At 42.7% G+C, this 16,356-nt stretch overlaps 1 protein-coding gene across 3 annotated transcripts in view; it reads right to left on the bottom strand.

Annotated features, from left to right (window-relative positions):
* LOC135200237 (G protein-coupled receptor kinase 2-like) overlaps window positions 1–16,356 on the bottom strand; it is a 425,751-nt gene that overhangs the window by 311,346 nt on the left and 98,049 nt on the right. For 2 of the 3 annotated variants that reach the window (XM_064228685.1, XM_064228687.1), the window contains exons 2-4: window positions 8,638–8,733; window positions 8,117–8,232; window positions 7,217–7,294 (exon numbers count right to left, since the gene is read on the bottom strand). In XM_064228685.1, the coding sequence (XP_064084755.1) occupies window positions 7,217–7,294; window positions 8,117–8,232; window positions 8,638–8,733 (290 nt within the window). The remainder of the gene's footprint in view (window positions 1–7,216; window positions 7,295–8,116; window positions 8,233–8,637; window positions 8,734–16,356) is intronic. The other variant, XM_064228686.1, reaches the window with a different exon arrangement.

Below are 16,356 nucleotides of genomic sequence, written 5' to 3'. Positions count from 1 at the left end.
GAGTTGCCAGGTAGTCCATATTCCACAAAGGAATGCGTTCGGCTAGAACCACCGAGCATAAAAGATATGCTCGAGCAATTATATTTTAGGCGAACGAATTTTCGGTAAATATAAAAGTTGAAAGGTGTTGTCGTGACAAAACCATAAGTATATAAAATTGAAACAAACTCCTGGGAGGTTGCAGGCAACCCAGAGTTTGCAGTTCAATTAGAAATACTTTCTCGTCTAAGTCGCAATCTGTAGAATAACTAGATATGCGCCTACCCCTCGGACATTCAACTGCTATTAGAATCATGTCCCGCGAGGTTTAATATACGTAGTATATTTATTTAAGGATTCTGAACACGATCTCATCCTGAAATTCTTTCCTTCAGAAAACAAAATAAGGATAATGGAGATCGACCACTTTCGATCTCTATCAGAGAGAGTGAAGGAGAAGTTCCTCGAAGGAAACGCTTCAATTGGTGAACAGAATACTAACTGCCTGAGTTGCCAGCTACTCCCTTTACGAAGGAATAGGTAATGATATTATCGAGCAAAAGGAAACTCTCCAAGAAGGCCTATTAAAACGAAACAGAATTCGCTAAAAACAGAAGCTGAGTCGGTGTTGTCGTAACAATACCTGAAGAGTTGTTGTTCTTCCCTCCGAAAACTCTTGGAAGGTTGAAGGGAGTGTCAAATAAATACATTAGAACACGTTCTTTCGGCTTCTATCCGCAGAGGTAAATCGATATGCGTATATGACTTGACCATGCGTTAGCAAAATGACGCAAAGATAAACTACGTAAGTATGTAGTAATTTGAACATCGAATTCTCTACTACATCTTTCCTCGACGAGGAAGAGAGAAAGAAAGGAAAACGACTGTCCACGCTCTAATGAATGAGGCTTTTTTAAAAGAACTCCTTGTACTCTTACCAAGACTCTTTTCCAAGAAAAGGGGAGTAATATTTGAATAGAGATCATCAAGAGAGAACCGAGGATCGAAAAGGACCGTTCAATGTTCTTATGATATTGGACATAAGACTTCCTGGATCTAGTCTACAAGTCTTTTTCTTACTCCCCGGATGAGCCTCTGAAAATGAATGAGAGCTCTTCCGAAATTTGTTAAAGAGTTTATCCGCTTAAACGATAAAAAACGTTAAAATCTATGTCAATGAGAACTACCCCATTTATGAGGGGTCCCCCACTTAAATGACAAAACGTTTAATATCTTGACAATGGGGAAAACGTCCTTACCTTGACAAAACTATTAGCACTTTGCTAATAGGGGGGGAAAACCCTTACATGACCGAAAGTCACCCAGGAATCCGAGTATATAATCTTCCCGATTCTCAGAGAAATCGATGAGAGGAAAGAGGGATCGAAGAAAAAATTCGGGTATGTTTCTCCGCTAACTCCGAATTCTTTTTTGTAAGGAATGTCCTGTGGAGAGTCCTGAAAAAAACCTCATCTTGACGAGCGTTTATAAAGCGTCAAGCGTCCTAAGAAACGTCGTGAACAGCAAATAAGACGCCTTTACTCTCGCAAAGCGTCCTGCCGAGCTTCCACCGAAGCGTCCTGGCGAATGTCCACAAAAGCGTCCTGCTGAGCGTCCTCAAAAGCGTCCTGCTGAGCGTCCTCAAAAGCGTCCTGGAAAGCGTCCTGCTGAGCGTCCTCAAAAAAAACGTCCTGCTTAGCTACGAGCGTGTCTGAGCAGAGAACACCAAGTCTTCTGAACGACGTTTCAGAGAGGAACTCGTTGAGCGCCCTGATGCATGCAAGGCCCGCCAAGAGGCGTCCTGGCGAGCGACCTTTCCAACATCTCAATGTTACGACGAACCGCGTTTTGCATATGACGTTGAATATTTTCAAGGGACGTCCTCATGCGAGTCTCCATGGAGACGCACGCTGCTCCTGAAGTGTGTGAACACTAAAGGAAGACGTATGGCTTTCGTCTTCAAGACGGGCCTTAAAGACCTTCATACCTTCTTACAAAGACAGTGGCCGCCTGTGCGACAACTTGCGTCTTAGTAATGCAAAAGACCATCTCCAGAAACGCACTCAGCAAAGGAACGCCGAGCGTCCAAAAGACACCCTCGCAAGGTGCTTGCCGAGCGTCCTGGAGAATGTCTCCACTATAGGACGTCGAGCACCTCCAAAAACTTCTTCACGTCTAAATTGCCCTTCTTATGCCGAACCAGAGACATAAGTTGTTTGACTGTGCAAAGCAGCTTGCCGGACGTCAAACTTATCAGCTTGCTTTTTCGAAGTAAAGCGAACGTTACATAACGTATACGGAGCGCCATTAGGAGAGGAGACGATACTGAGTTACTCCTCCAAAAGGTGGAATCTAGAATGTCCTTGATTACCAAATCCTTTTGGAATGCTAGCGAGGTTGAAACAGCTCTAACTTCATGAGCGTTCACTCGCAGGAGGCTCAAATCACTCTTCTGGCAAGATGAATGAGCCTCCTCCTTAATATTTTCCCTTAGGAAAAGAGCCAGTGCATTCTTCGAAAAGGGAAAAGGGTAAATGTGGTCTCTTCCTGAGCACCATACATTACCCGAAGGACCTCTTACTTCCTTCGTTTATGTAAATATAACTCGAGAGCCCTGACAGGGCACAGGACTCTTTCATCCTCTCGTGACGAGAGAGAGAGGACGTGAAGCGTCCTCTCTCTAAAGCTTCTTTAGGGGGCGCGAGTCCTTCCGAGAGCTCCAACCCCTGTGTGGGGAGGACGCCTCGGAGGACGAGAAGCAATCCTTCAAGATTCGTGCACGTGCTCGATCTTCGGCAGCCTGGGAAGCGACAACAGGACCTGCCGAAAGGAAGCCAGATCAGCATGAAAAACCCGTAACCTTCCTTCGGCTTTTGACATGCCCTCTCCCTGGTTTCCTGGGAGTCCGACAGAGGTCTAGGCCTAGAGGCGTTATGGGGCCGATCTGACGTTCCCTCCTAACGAGAGAGAGGACGTGAAGCGTCCTTTTCTCTAAAGCTTCTTAGAGGGCGCGAGTCCTTCCGAGAGCTCCAACCCTTGCGCGGGAGGACGCCTCGGAGGACGAGAAGCAATCCTTCAAGATTCGTGCACGTGCACGATCTTTAGCAGCCTGGGAAGCGTCAACAGGTTCTGCCGAAGGGACGCCAGATCGGTGGGGAGCCCCCGTAACCCTCTTGCAGCTTTCGACATGCCCTCTCCCAGAGTCCTGGGAGTCCGACAGAGGTCCAGGCCTAGAGGCATTATGGGGCCGATCTGACGCCCCCTCCACAACACAAGGGGGCACTACACTTCACAACACTGATTGGAGAGCGAGCACTTTAGCCTAAGATTACTTGATGTAATCCTCTAGCAGACACTTCTTCTAGGCCCGTAAGCCATACCACAGGGTTAGGCAAAATAAAATCTACAGGAGGTTAGAAGGTTAATTATTTCTAACTTCTGTTTACCTTTCTATAGTTTTATCAAGATAATGTGGAGGAAAACTCCTGATTCTAACACGCTCTAAAATGCGTACATGAATCCTCCTTCTTCCGTAATCAGTCACATTACACTAATTACATTGAACTTATGCAAAGAAAACATGTAAACGTCTATATACTAAGCGAGTGTCTACCGAAAGTTCCGGTAGCCTCACCTTACCATGCAGACACAGTCTGAAACTAGGCTAACTAGCTTCAGACATCAAATGCAATGAAAAAATTTACGATAGCGTATGCTAGCCACAAATCCAAGTTAATAATCGAAAGAATAATTATTGGATACTTAAGCGGCTAATGAAGTTTTAAACAAAATCCTAGGCGGAGGTCTGTAAACAGTTGTTTACCGACCGGCGACAGAAAAAATATGAATAGAAGATGGGAATAGTTCCTGATATCCGCCTCCCACGGCGGGAATGGGTACTACCACCTGGCCGCCCACTGCGTGTGCTGCGAATTTTTAAATTCTGTCGGACTTCAGAAAATACAGCTATATATATATCTGTCAGGTAAGTTTCATGAACAAAATATATTTTTTATCTAATAGTGTAGCAGCTGTTTATCCTAAAAGGAGTTACACTCTCATGGTCCTCTTAGGGATCCAATGACAAAGAATTCTCTAAAGTACTTGTTGGTCTCCGCCATAATAGTGTTTGTTAGCAGTGCTACAATATAAAGGACTCAGGACAGGACATCAGCCCTGACCTCCAAAGGACAGACCAACCAATCGCAAAACATTCTCTTCTCGTTGGTCTTGGAGGGAATAGTGCATGCTGCCAAAAATATAGAATATAAAGGACTCGAGACAAGAGGGCTCTTTCTCTGTCTGTCTACAGCAACTGCCTACGCTCATTCCTTACCGTTGTACACACTACAGTGAATCTGCCACAGACTAAACCTGACAAGCTGGTATCGTGAAAGAGTTATACATTACTGTACTATACTAACTGAGGTACTGGTATCACAACTATACAAAAATATCTGATGCTTATCATGACAAGAACACAACAACTGAGGTTAGTAACGTAATAAGATTCTCTATTGTAAAAAATATATATATACAAGTACTCCTCATTTTATGACAACTCAGAGATACAACAACATGAAGAGAAAAAACTATAAAATGAAAATAAAAATATTGCCAATGGTGGCCAAGAGAAAGGCTATTCAGTGCCAATAATCTAGCCTAGGTTTTGAAAACCTTGAAATCTATGGCTAAAACAATACATAAGGCTTTAAAATGCTTTGTAAAGAAAAGCTATACAGTTGAACCTCTTAAAGTCACCATTCTATGGTCCGGGAACTCCCCTGGTTCGGCTTGATTCAGCCGCCATTAGTTCGTTGAGTGGCCAAACGGGTGGCGCCACATTTGTTTACAACTTCAAGACAGCAAAAATTATGCCATATCTCCTTTATTTTAGTGCAAGTAATTCTTAGTAATGAAAAGAAAATATGTGAATTCTTAGTAATGAGCTGTATCTTGGAGCTGATGCTTGGAAATTCTTTGCTGACACACCATATCGTGGTGATGGCTTGCTTTTTTCCTTCACCACATATTCTTTGTTCCTCTCTTTATTTGTTTCTTTCTTATTTTGGATCTTATTATTTGATTGATTATTTAATTGATTTTGATTCATGGCTACAGGGTGCATATATTCACATTTTTTGTCGAACTTACATCCTTTTCCTTCTTTTATGTTTTTGCATATTTTTGGATGTAGATCTCTGCAATCATCCTCATAGCCATCTAGGTATAACATTTACCATAGATTTCATAGTTGTGACATACCTGCAATTCCCTCTTTTCAAAAGGTTGCAGACTGTCTTTCTTGTCTATTTTTTCCTCTTTCCCATCAGTGTGCAGATCTGGGTAGAGCCTTTTCGGGATTTTCTTTTGTGTTGTCATGTCGTAATTTGTTTCTTCGTATATATGCTGCTTGATTGCCTCATATGTAGTATCGATGAGTATCTCTGCATCCATACTTTTATCTTGTTCTTTGTTTTCCTTATTTCTTTTCTGTTATTTCAGTTTTGTTTACTTCTCTTCCATTTTCCTCTTCTTCTTCATCCTCAACTATTTGTACATTCAGTCTTGATTTAATAACATTGTCTATCCATGATAGACATGTTGAGCAAAATATTCTGGTATCCTTTCTCATATCTTTCATTACTTCAGCACATTGAGGATGCGTCGGAATGTTGCATGGAGAGAGAGAGAGAGAGAGAGAGAGAGAGAGAGAGAGAGAGAGAGAGGAATATATTTTTACGTCATACATTTATTCTCTATGGAGAAAATACCAGCACAGAAATATAGTATAGAGTACGTTTGGTTTGGAAAAATCAGCTGAGGGCGGAGGTAAGATTATTTCGCTGTATTTAACTTAATTCAGAGCGTTTTCTTGCTTCTCTTTAGCATAAATTAATCTTTAGAAACTATTCATATGTGACAATGTTATTTTTCTTTATATGAAGAGTTTTTAAGTTGAATATGTATGTAAATAAGTGGACTAGACTTGGTTATTTTTTTTTTTAATAAATGGCGCTGTTGTCTGGTTATCGGTACATATTTTGGTGCTTGCCGAAGCACCAAGAGACCCTCCTAAAATACAAATATAACGAATATGCATCTATTCCTTGGCTCTTTTAAAAAGTTATACTTCACTTCACTGTATCCAATAATAGTGTATGTAGTCTCATATTACTACGTATAGTAGTATTATAAAATACAAACAAAGCGATTCATGTTTTGCTTTGGAAAAATCAGCTAAGGACAGAGGCAGGGTTATTTTGCCCTACTTGCCTCGATTTTCGTGCTTCTTTTTAGCGTAAACAGGTTATTTTTGGTTATATAAAGTGCATTTAAGTTGAAATATGACTGAAATATGTACATCTTGTTATGAACTCGATTGTTATTTTTTTTGTTAATAGATGGTGTCGGGAGCATGTTATTTTGTTGTTTGTTATTTTCATCCTATATCATGATAATACAATATTTACGTATTTATCTGTTAACGGCATGAAAACAGCAGTAAAATGTGTTCTTTCATGGCGAGTTTATTTTATTAAAATACATTTTCTCCACTATTATTTTTTTTTCTCTCTCTCTCTCTCTCTCTCTCAAGATTTACCACGCTCACTGAATCTGACATTAAAAATTTGTATAGCTACTAGGTAGACCATTGTAAATGATTAGGCAAATGAAATTCCATGTTTTCATTAGAGTTATTACATATTAGGGCAAAATATCTATCCGTGACACTGTCTAAGGCATAGTCAACAAGTCTAGGGCACTGTAAGGGGGATTGTGCGTCCGTAGACTTGAATTTCGGTTAAAGGCGAATTTCGCTTAGCGTTGGGTCCCCAAGAACAGAACCCCTGCCGTTAACTGGGGGCTGCCCGTATTACTGCCGACTTTCAGTTGTCGTCATTGTCTGAAACGGAACCCACACAAATAACCAGGGGACTGCTTGTAATAATAATAAGACTGTAACCAATAATAATACAGGCAGTCCCAGGTTATCGGTGATCTGGTTTTATTGTGCTTGTCTAGCGCTGAAAATCACCAATGCGCTGATTTCCCGTTATTGGCACTGATACTTAGCTAACATTAAATTCAACATAATTTGTATACACTGTAACATAAATTAACCTTCTTCAATTCTATCAGCATTATTACAAACAGTAAAACTAGCAAGAAGTTCAAAGACTACAAAATGAGTCATTTAAATTTTGGAAAAAGAATCTGATAAACTTTCACTTACCGTTTGTTGTAAATATTTGTTAAAAATAGCGTGCGCAGCTTCTTGTCTTTTTTCATCTACTTCAACCTGATACCGTTCCTAAGAAGAAAGATGAAAGTTTGATCAAAGGGATAAAATTGACTGATTTTTTTTTTTTTTATGAACTTAATGAACACTAAGCTTGAAGTTGCTTAGCTACAAACAATAGCTAGGTTTAACCTTTAATGTACCAATAATCTGAAGTGAAGAGCTTACGGAAATAGGTATGGCAATAAGGAAACTTATAATGTTGTACCTGCATACATCTACTTTTATTTCAATTATAGATAAAAGAATAATTACAATATCATCATGAAAAAAAACAGTAGCTTATACTTTGATACAAAATGAGAGGTCTGTACTTAAGTGATGTATTTAAAAACTATGATCTAAAGCAGTGGTTCTCCAACTTTTTTGTGAGTGACCCTATTTGGAAAATTTCAATCCTTTGCAACCCAAGAGTGAAGTGAAGAGAAGGAAATGTACAGTGATATATATATTCTTCTTCCCAGCTGATTCCCAATTTTTTATACGGGGTCGCTATTTCGGATGAGCCGTTTCCATCTATGTTCTATCTATTCTTGAAAAAATAAAAACAAAAATGTACAGCTTTTCACTCAAAACTCTAAACTAGAAGGATCCATGGCACCATTAGGTGGGGCCCTGGAGGAACAAGAATGAACATGAATTACATTAAATACCTTGTGGTTAAAAGAAGAACTCAAGTAACTGAAATACACCGAAAGCGTGATCATTTTCATGTGTCCCAGCAACCGATCAAAATTGATCTCACAACCCAAACTTTAGGTCGTGACCCATAGTTTGAGAACCACTGGAACTATAAAATAATTAATCATCTAGCAAGCATCAAAAGGAACTTACAACGTCATCTAAGAATTTATTGTATTTGTGGTACATAGGCTTAACACATTCACAATACTGTCTGAACAGCAGTCTTCCTATGGGTTGCTGATCCACTACATAGCTGTACTTTACATCTGCAAAAAATACAGAATTGCTTAACAGGTTACAAGCAACAACTGCTAAGTGAGGATGAAAATCCACTACGAAGATTACACTACTATGAATTGTATATTATGCTGCCATATAATACAATACTGTATACTTTAAAAACAAAATCGAACTGTTAAAAAGCAATTAAAATTACTTTAAAGAAGAAACTAACCTTCAGGTAATAAATACAGTAGTACTTCTCTCATACGCCAATGGAACATATAATAACAAATAATCATATTCAATTGCATAAACATTTAGTGGCTTAAATGGAACCATAGAGATGACAGCAATTAAGGTTGGCCAAAATTAATATTTTGTTAAAATTTCTTTGTCAATTTAATCTACAGGATTTGTTACATTAACAAGATATACAAAAGGGCACTTACCTATCTTGCTTTTTAAGTCTAGACACTGTGATATATGTGGGAACTGTAATAATTTTCTCCATTTTTTACTCTTGCCTTTATTGCTGTCGGAACCTCCTGAAATCATAAAAGGACCTAAGAAATATCTCAGCAATATAGTATACAGTACAGGTATACAACTCTTAAGTGATATCAAAACATAAGCAGCAGATTTTCAATGTAAATCACAATTTTTGAAAGTAAAATGATATTGTTATGATACAATAAAGTTTTATACATACTTACCTGCAGATATATACTTAGCTTTAGACTCCGTCGTCCCGACAGAAATTCAAATTTCGCGCCACAGGTAGGTCAGGTGATCTACCGTCCTGCCGCTGGGTGGCAGGAATAGGAACCATTCCCGTTTTCTATCAGATTCTTTCTCTCTACCACCTGTCTCCTGCGGGGAGGCTGGGTGGGCCATTAATCGTATATATCTGCAGGTAAGTATGTATAAAACTTTATTGTACCATAACAATATCATTTTTATACATTCAACTTACCTGCCAGATATATACTTAGCTGATTGGCACCCTCGGTGGTGGGTAAGAGACAGCTAAATACTGAAATAGACAGGTAAACAACATATGTTGTAGGTACAAATAAACCTTGGTTCCTACCTGATTAAGTGGAAGACTTCGTGGCTACTGCCCACCCAGAGTCTGCTTCGCTTCAAGAGCCTCAGCGAGATAGTGATCTATGGCTAAGAGACTTGTGGTCTGCCAATGGGTCTTATCCACTTACTCGGCAGAGCCTAAATGGCCTTTGTCAATGGTGCTAATCCACTAATATGACAATACACCTGCTTTAAAAGCATATACGAGGAGCAAAACAAAAAACATACATCCCGACCACCTGATCCTCACCTGTGTTAGTTCTAAAGATTGTAAGGAGTATCCCCTAACTCCTGAAAAACAACCCAAAAACTCAACACCACCGCATACACACACACACAAGTACCAAAAAAAAAATTTTTGTACACCCCTTATTTTGGTCGGATATTCCTCAGTTCCTTTCTGACAAAAAGCAACGGTCGCCTGTGCGACGCCTAGTGCCTTTGACAGTCGAAAACCCAGAACATCTCTAACTATAAGGGTTTACGTACATACACAATAACTAAGGATCAGGCTTTGCTCCAAGTCCCAGCCACCGTATCCGCTGACACAACGGACCGAGAGAGAAGCACTTCTCATAAGTTACCTCCCGATATCCTTCAGGTATGAGATGCAAAAAACTGAATTGCATCTCCAATATGTCGCTTCGACGGGGGGGGGGGGGAATATTCTTCAGCGACCATAATCCTTTGAAAGGCTTAGAGACGTTAGCAACCGCTCGAACTTCATGAGCTTTAACTCTAAGAAGTTTGAAGGAGTCATCTGGGCAATCATTGTGACCTCAGTAATAACACTTCTTCTTACAAAAGAAGGCTAAAAGGCGTTCTTTAGACATGGGTCTTTTAGGATCCTTTACAGAACACCATAGACCCTGTTTGACAACCTCCCAGCTGTTCCTTTTTTACTCAGGTAAAATTTAAGGGCTCTGACCGGGCAAAGGGACCTCTCATTTCTTTGCCTACTAGGTTTGACAGGCCCTTTACTTCAAAGCTCCTGGGCCAGGGCTTTGAAGGATTTTCATTTTTTCGCCAGAAATAAAGTCTGGAACGAACAAATGGCAGCCTCTCCTTTAAAACCAACCCTAGAATCAAGAGCGTGTATCTCGCTCGTTCTTTTGGCTGTAGCGAGAGACAACAGGAATAAACATTTTCTCGTAATGTCTCTGAAGGAGGCAAGGTTTGGAGGTTCGAACCGCTTCGAGGTTAGAAATTTTAGGACTACGTCCAGATTCCAGCTCGGGGTTCTAGGAGTATTGATTTTTGAAGTCTCGAAAGACCGATCAGATCATGAAGATCCTTATTATTTCAGCTATTTCTAGCCTCTGTTCCTGAAACAGCTTGAAAGCATACTCCTGTACCCTTTTTATAGTGGATACGGAAAGATGCGATTCTTCCCTCAAGAAAGAAGGAAATCTGCAATGTTGTTTCACAGAGGTATTGGAGGAGGAACAGCTTCTTCGATTTACAATTATCTCCTAAAGACTTCCCACTTCGATTGATAGACTCGTATAGTCGAAGGTCTACGGGCTCTGGCGATAGCCTTTGCGGCTTTTTGAGAAAAGCCTCTCGCTCTGCGAGTCTTTCGATAGTCGAAAGGCAGTCAGAGCGAGAGCGGGAGGTTTTGATGATACCTCTCGAAGTGGGTTGTCTGAGCAGATCTGCTCTGTTTTTAAGAGATCTGGGGAAGTCCACCGTCCATTCCAGTACCTCTGTGAACCAATCTTGAGCTGGCCAATATGGGGCTATTAGAGTCATCCGCATCCCCTTTGAGGCCACGAATTTTCTGATTACTTCGCCCAGAATTTGTTTTGAATGGGGGAAAGGCGTATGCATCGAGGCCCGACCAATCTAGTATGAAGGGCGTCGACAGCGAATGCTCTCGGATCTTCTACTGAAGAGCAGAAGATGTCTATCCTTTTGGAGAGGAACGTGGCAACAGGTCATGTGAGGTCTCCCCCATAGAGCCCAAAGACGTTCGACAGACCTCTGAGTGGAGGGTCCCACTCTGTGGGGAAGGACCTGGTTCCTCCTGCTCAGTCTGTCTGCTCTCACGTTTCCTCTCTCTTGGACAAATCTTGTGAGGAGGATGATGTTTCTCTCCTTTGCCCAAACTAAGAGATCCCTCGCCAGTTCGAATTGAGTGGAGAACGAATGAGTCCCACCCCGCCTTGCTTTCGAATGTAATGCCAGAGCGGTGGTGTTGTCCGAGTTGACCTGGACCACCCCGTCCTCTGACTATTGATTCGAAGTCCTTGAGGCAAGGTGTATGGCTATCAATTCTTTGCAGTTGATGTGCCATGACTCTGCTCGTTCGTCCAGGTGCCTGACACTTCTCTTGTTCCAAGCGTCGCACCCCATCCCGTTTCCGAAGCGTCTGAATACAACACTTGGTTTGGGTTCGGCACGGAATAAGGACACTCCCGCCTCGTTTTTTTTGAGAGGGACTAACCACCATCTCAAGTGGATTCTTTACCTCGAGAGGTATCTGGAATGAGTCCGAAGTGTCCTTATCTTCCAGTTCCATACTTTTCTTTAAGAAGAATTGCAGGGGCGAATATGAAGTCTCCCTAGGGGAAGAAACTGTTCCAGCCAGGAAAGAGTTCCTAGAAGGCTCAACATTCCTCGCTGAACTTTGTTCTCTCCTAAGAAGTTTGAGACTTTCATAAAGCCTCGTATGAGTCTTTCCTGCGAAGAAAACTGGAAAAAACTCAAAAAAACCCCGAAAATCCATCTGAATCCCCAGATAAACCAGGTTCTGGCTGGGGATCATCTGAGACTTCCTCGAGGTTCACGAGTAATCCTAGAGATCAAAATCATCTCTAAGGTCGTTTTTAGGTCCTCCAAACAAACCTGAATTTCCGATCTGGCCCTGATTAGCCAGTCGTTCCAAGTAAATGGAGATTTTTATTCCCTTTAAATGAAGCCACTTCGCTACATTCTTCATTAGGTTCGTAAAAACCTGAGGAGCTGTGGATAGGCCGAAACACAAGGCCATGAACTGAAAAAATCTTCCCTTTCATTACGAAACGAAGGTACTTCCTTTGACGAGGGATGAATGGGAACATGGAAGTAGGCATCTTGTAAGTCCAGGGAGACCATCCAATTCTCCTGGACGTAGGGCCGACATCACTGATGCAGAAGTCTCCATACGGTAACTTCTCCTTTTCTACAAATCGGTTCAGAGCACTTACATCTAGAACCGGTCTCCACCCTCCGGAAGCCTTCGGGACTAGAAAAACCGGCGGTTGTAAAATCCCGGAGAGTGTGGATCTAGCACCGGCTCGATGGCTCCCTTGTGCCACATTTCCTCTACATCTGAAGGAGCTATTTTTCTCAGCACAGGGTCCATGTAACGAGCTGACAGTTCCCGAGGAGTTTGAAGTCAGGGAGGTCTGTCCCTGAAGGAATGCGATATCCCTTCCTCAGAACCCGACATCGACCAAGGGTCGGCTCCTCTCTTTGCCCAGGCTTCCGAGTATTCCATAGCCTGGCGTCCACTAGTTGTTGGAGTTTCTGCATGCTATTTTCCCTTCTTAAAGGAACGGAAGGATGATCTTCCTCGCTTGTCGGAAGTCTTCCTTTTGAAGGGGGGTCGTGTCTTAGGACCTCCACGAAAGGGCTGTTGATACGGATGTGATACTTTTTAGCAGCCGTCATAACCGTTCTGTTCTTCTTTGCCGACTGACAAGAACGGTCTTGAGTCCCGCCTCTCAGTAAGTGAGTGGGATATTTCCTTCACTAACTGAGACGGGAACAGATGTTCTGATAAAGGAGCGAACAGCAAGGCAGTTCTCTGAGAAGGAGAAACAGCCTTGGTCAGAAAGGAACCAAAAACCGCTCTCTTTTTTTTAGTATCCCTGCTCCAAAGAGGGAAGATACTTCTCCAGAACCATCCTGGACCGCCTTATCAATACAGGCCAGAATGCTATGAAGCACTTCTGGGCTAAAGACTATCCGATTCTTGAGACTTCTTAGAAATCACCCCAAGGGACCAGTCTAAGAAATTAAATACTTCCAGCACGTGGGAAGAGTCCCATTGAGGAGATGATCCAAATCAGACAATGCTCCAAGTAGATCGTGCAGAGGATAAGGCTTGTCTCCTAGAAGAAGTCTACCAGACTCGAGAAATCCGACTTCGCAGAAGCAGGAAGAAACAGGCCTATATTCTCTCCTGTTTCGTACCAAATGCCTCTTCTACCTGTCAGTCTGGAGGGAGGCATACAGAATACAGTCTTTCCTAATTCTTTCTTGGAATTCATCCAAGAACCGAGAGATTGGAGAGCCTTCCTCATTGAAATGGTCGGTTTCATTTTTCAAGAAGGCAAGAAGGACTTATATGGCTTATTGCTCGAATAGAGAGACAGAGGGAGAAGGCGTGCGGCAGGGCTCAGCGACTCTCCCGTATTCCTGGAGCAGAAGTGCGGATAAAATCTTGTAATTCGACAGTCCCCTTCATTAGCTGGGGCTTCGTCTTCCAAGATATCCTCTAGCTTGAGCCCAGCTGAAGGAGAACGATCTCCTGCAACGGACAAACACTCCGTAGGTCGCACATATTCTGAATTAGGAGAGCCTCTATTCGGGGAAGGACTGGCGGAGAAAGGACTCTCTACGTTCTTCGTAAGAGAGCTGGAAGTTCCTTTCTATTCTCTTACATGATATCACCGATCTTTCCTTCTGAAGTCCCAAAGAGGAAACCGAACGCTTCCGAGGAGAAGAACTCTTGGAAGGCGATTCTAACCTGGAAGGTTCCGCATGTCTGGAACGTTTTCCGCTTTAGTAGACAGTTCTCCGCGTTCTTGGAGAGTTCCTCTTGTGAGGAAAAATCCGCTCGTCTGGAAAGTTCCGCTCGTTTGGACTGTTCCACCACTCTCCCGGAAAAAGATTGCCATCTTGGAACGTCCCAAATGTTTCTTAAAGGCGATCTGCGCTTTGAAGTTCCCGCTTGAGTGGAATGCTTGTGAAAGTTCCGAGCGCCTGGAAGGCGGAATCATGTCTGGAAGCTTTCCGTGCGTTTGGAAGGTTCCGCGCGCCATGGAAAGTTTTTTGAAACGTTCGGAATGTTCCACTCGCCTGGAAGATTCCGCGCGACTGGATAGTTCCGCGCGTCTTATGGAAAGTTTCTTCCACGGGTAAAGGAGAGTCGGTAACGTTCCACGATGTTCCGAGCGCTTGGAAGGAACTCGTGTTTAGCACGTTCTGTTATCGTAGAAGATTCCGTGTGTGTGACCATTCTCGAGCGCCTAATAGGCTCCTCACCTTTGGAAGGTGCCTCTTGCTCGGAAAATTCTTCTCTACTCTCCTCTCTCCCTGAAAGTTCTCCTTGCCTGGAAAGGGCTTCTGTCCTAACTGGCGCTTCTCGCCAAGATGGTTCTTCCGGGTCTGAAGAAAACTACTCTCTATAGGAGCTCGTTGCTTGGGGAGAAGATGGAACAATCTTAGGAACCTCTCGTTTCGAGGGAGGCACCTCTGAGAGCGCCGCGGACCTCTTTATAGGAAGGGAGTTATCCTTCCTACGAGGTTTCTTGGAAAGAACTCCAACCAATGAGGAGATCTGTGCATTTTTTGTAAGGATCTGAGCAGTAGTCGCATCCCTGTCCGTGTCGGAACGAGGGGAGGGAGATCTGGAAGGTGTCCTGAGATTCCCTTACAGCACTTGGAGTCAAACAGGTTCTCTTTTTTACTGAAGAAGCCTCTTCAGGAAAGTGTTCTGGACTTGAGTCAAGAGCCGTAGCTTTCCAGCTCCTCTTCAAGGGGCGAGAAAGATTCGTGTCTTTCCACCCTCTTCTAGGTGAAGGCGACTCTGACGACGAAAAACACTCACGAAGGATGCTTTTCCTGTAGCGATCCCTGGCAGTCTGGGGCGTAACAGAACCTGCCGAAGGGACGCCTGACCGGTGGGGAACCTCTACAACCTTCGTACGACTTTCGACATTCCTTCTCCTCTGGGCCAGGGAGCTTGGAAGAGGTCTAGGCCTGGAAGGCGTTGTAGAGCCGATCAGACGCCCTCTCCACTACACTGACACTCACATCACTGTCCACTGTTAATTCACCACTCTTACCTTCTAATGCCGCCATTTTGACCTGCATTTTATGAAGGGTAGCCTTCAGATCCGCAATTTCCGATGCTGAATCTGTAGGATTTAAAATGGGTGAAAGGGCAGAAATAGGGGGAGAAGGATTAATTAATGCATCATGAGGAGAAGCTAGAAAGCTAGAAACTAGTTTGCTAGACCTAGATCTACTTCGGCTTTTGGAAGCTTTCCTCAGCCTATCCCTTTCTAGCTTCTTCATATAAGAATAAGATTCTTCATTCTTCTGCACTCAGGTTCTCGCACTCCTTACAGGTGTTTGAAAAAGAACATTCATACTTTCTACAACGCCTGCATACAGTGTGAGGATCTACCGAAGTTTTCGGCATTCTCACCCTGCAGCCCTCATTCACACCTCACAACAACACTCGAGTCAGATATTCTTAGAAAAATCCAAAATCAAGTTCAAGAAACGGTCCACAATAGCGTATGCCAATACAACGATCCAGGTACGTCACCAAAGTCAGTCAAGAAGATCAATTGCGATGAAAAAAGAAACTCCAGCCAGGAGGTACCAACAACAATGTTGACAGTACCGGCGACAGAAAGAATCTGATAGAAAACGGGAATGGTTTTCCTATTCCTGCCACCCAGCGGCATGACGGTAGATCACCTGACCTACCTGTAGCGTGTAGCGTGAAATTTGAATTTCTGTCGGGACGACAGGGTCTAAAGCTAAGTATATATCTGGCAGGTAAGTTGAATGTATAAAATTGTATTTTTCCTAACCATACAAACCTGAGGTCCTTTACATTAGGAATTACTTTACGGCAAAGCTGGAACATGGGCCGTTAAAACCCTTGAACCAAGATGGTCAGGTAGTAATTACTGTCCAACAGGCCCGCCTGCCTGGATGTAAACATTCCACTTTCCCTTTTGGCCCAAGTTTCAGAATGAGGGGTGGCATGAGGTGGGCATTAGTGTAAGGACCTCAGGTTTGTATAGTTAGGAAAATGATATTGTTATGATACAATAAGTTTCATACATACTTACCTG

This window comes from Macrobrachium nipponense, chromosome 26, assembly GCF_015104395.2.
Source record: "Macrobrachium nipponense isolate FS-2020 chromosome 26, ASM1510439v2, whole genome shotgun sequence".
Lineage (NCBI taxonomy): Eukaryota > Metazoa > Arthropoda > Malacostraca > Decapoda > Palaemonidae > Macrobrachium > Macrobrachium nipponense.
Note: the sequence above shows the minus strand (reverse complement) of the source record. Positions and strands in the feature narration are given on the sequence as shown.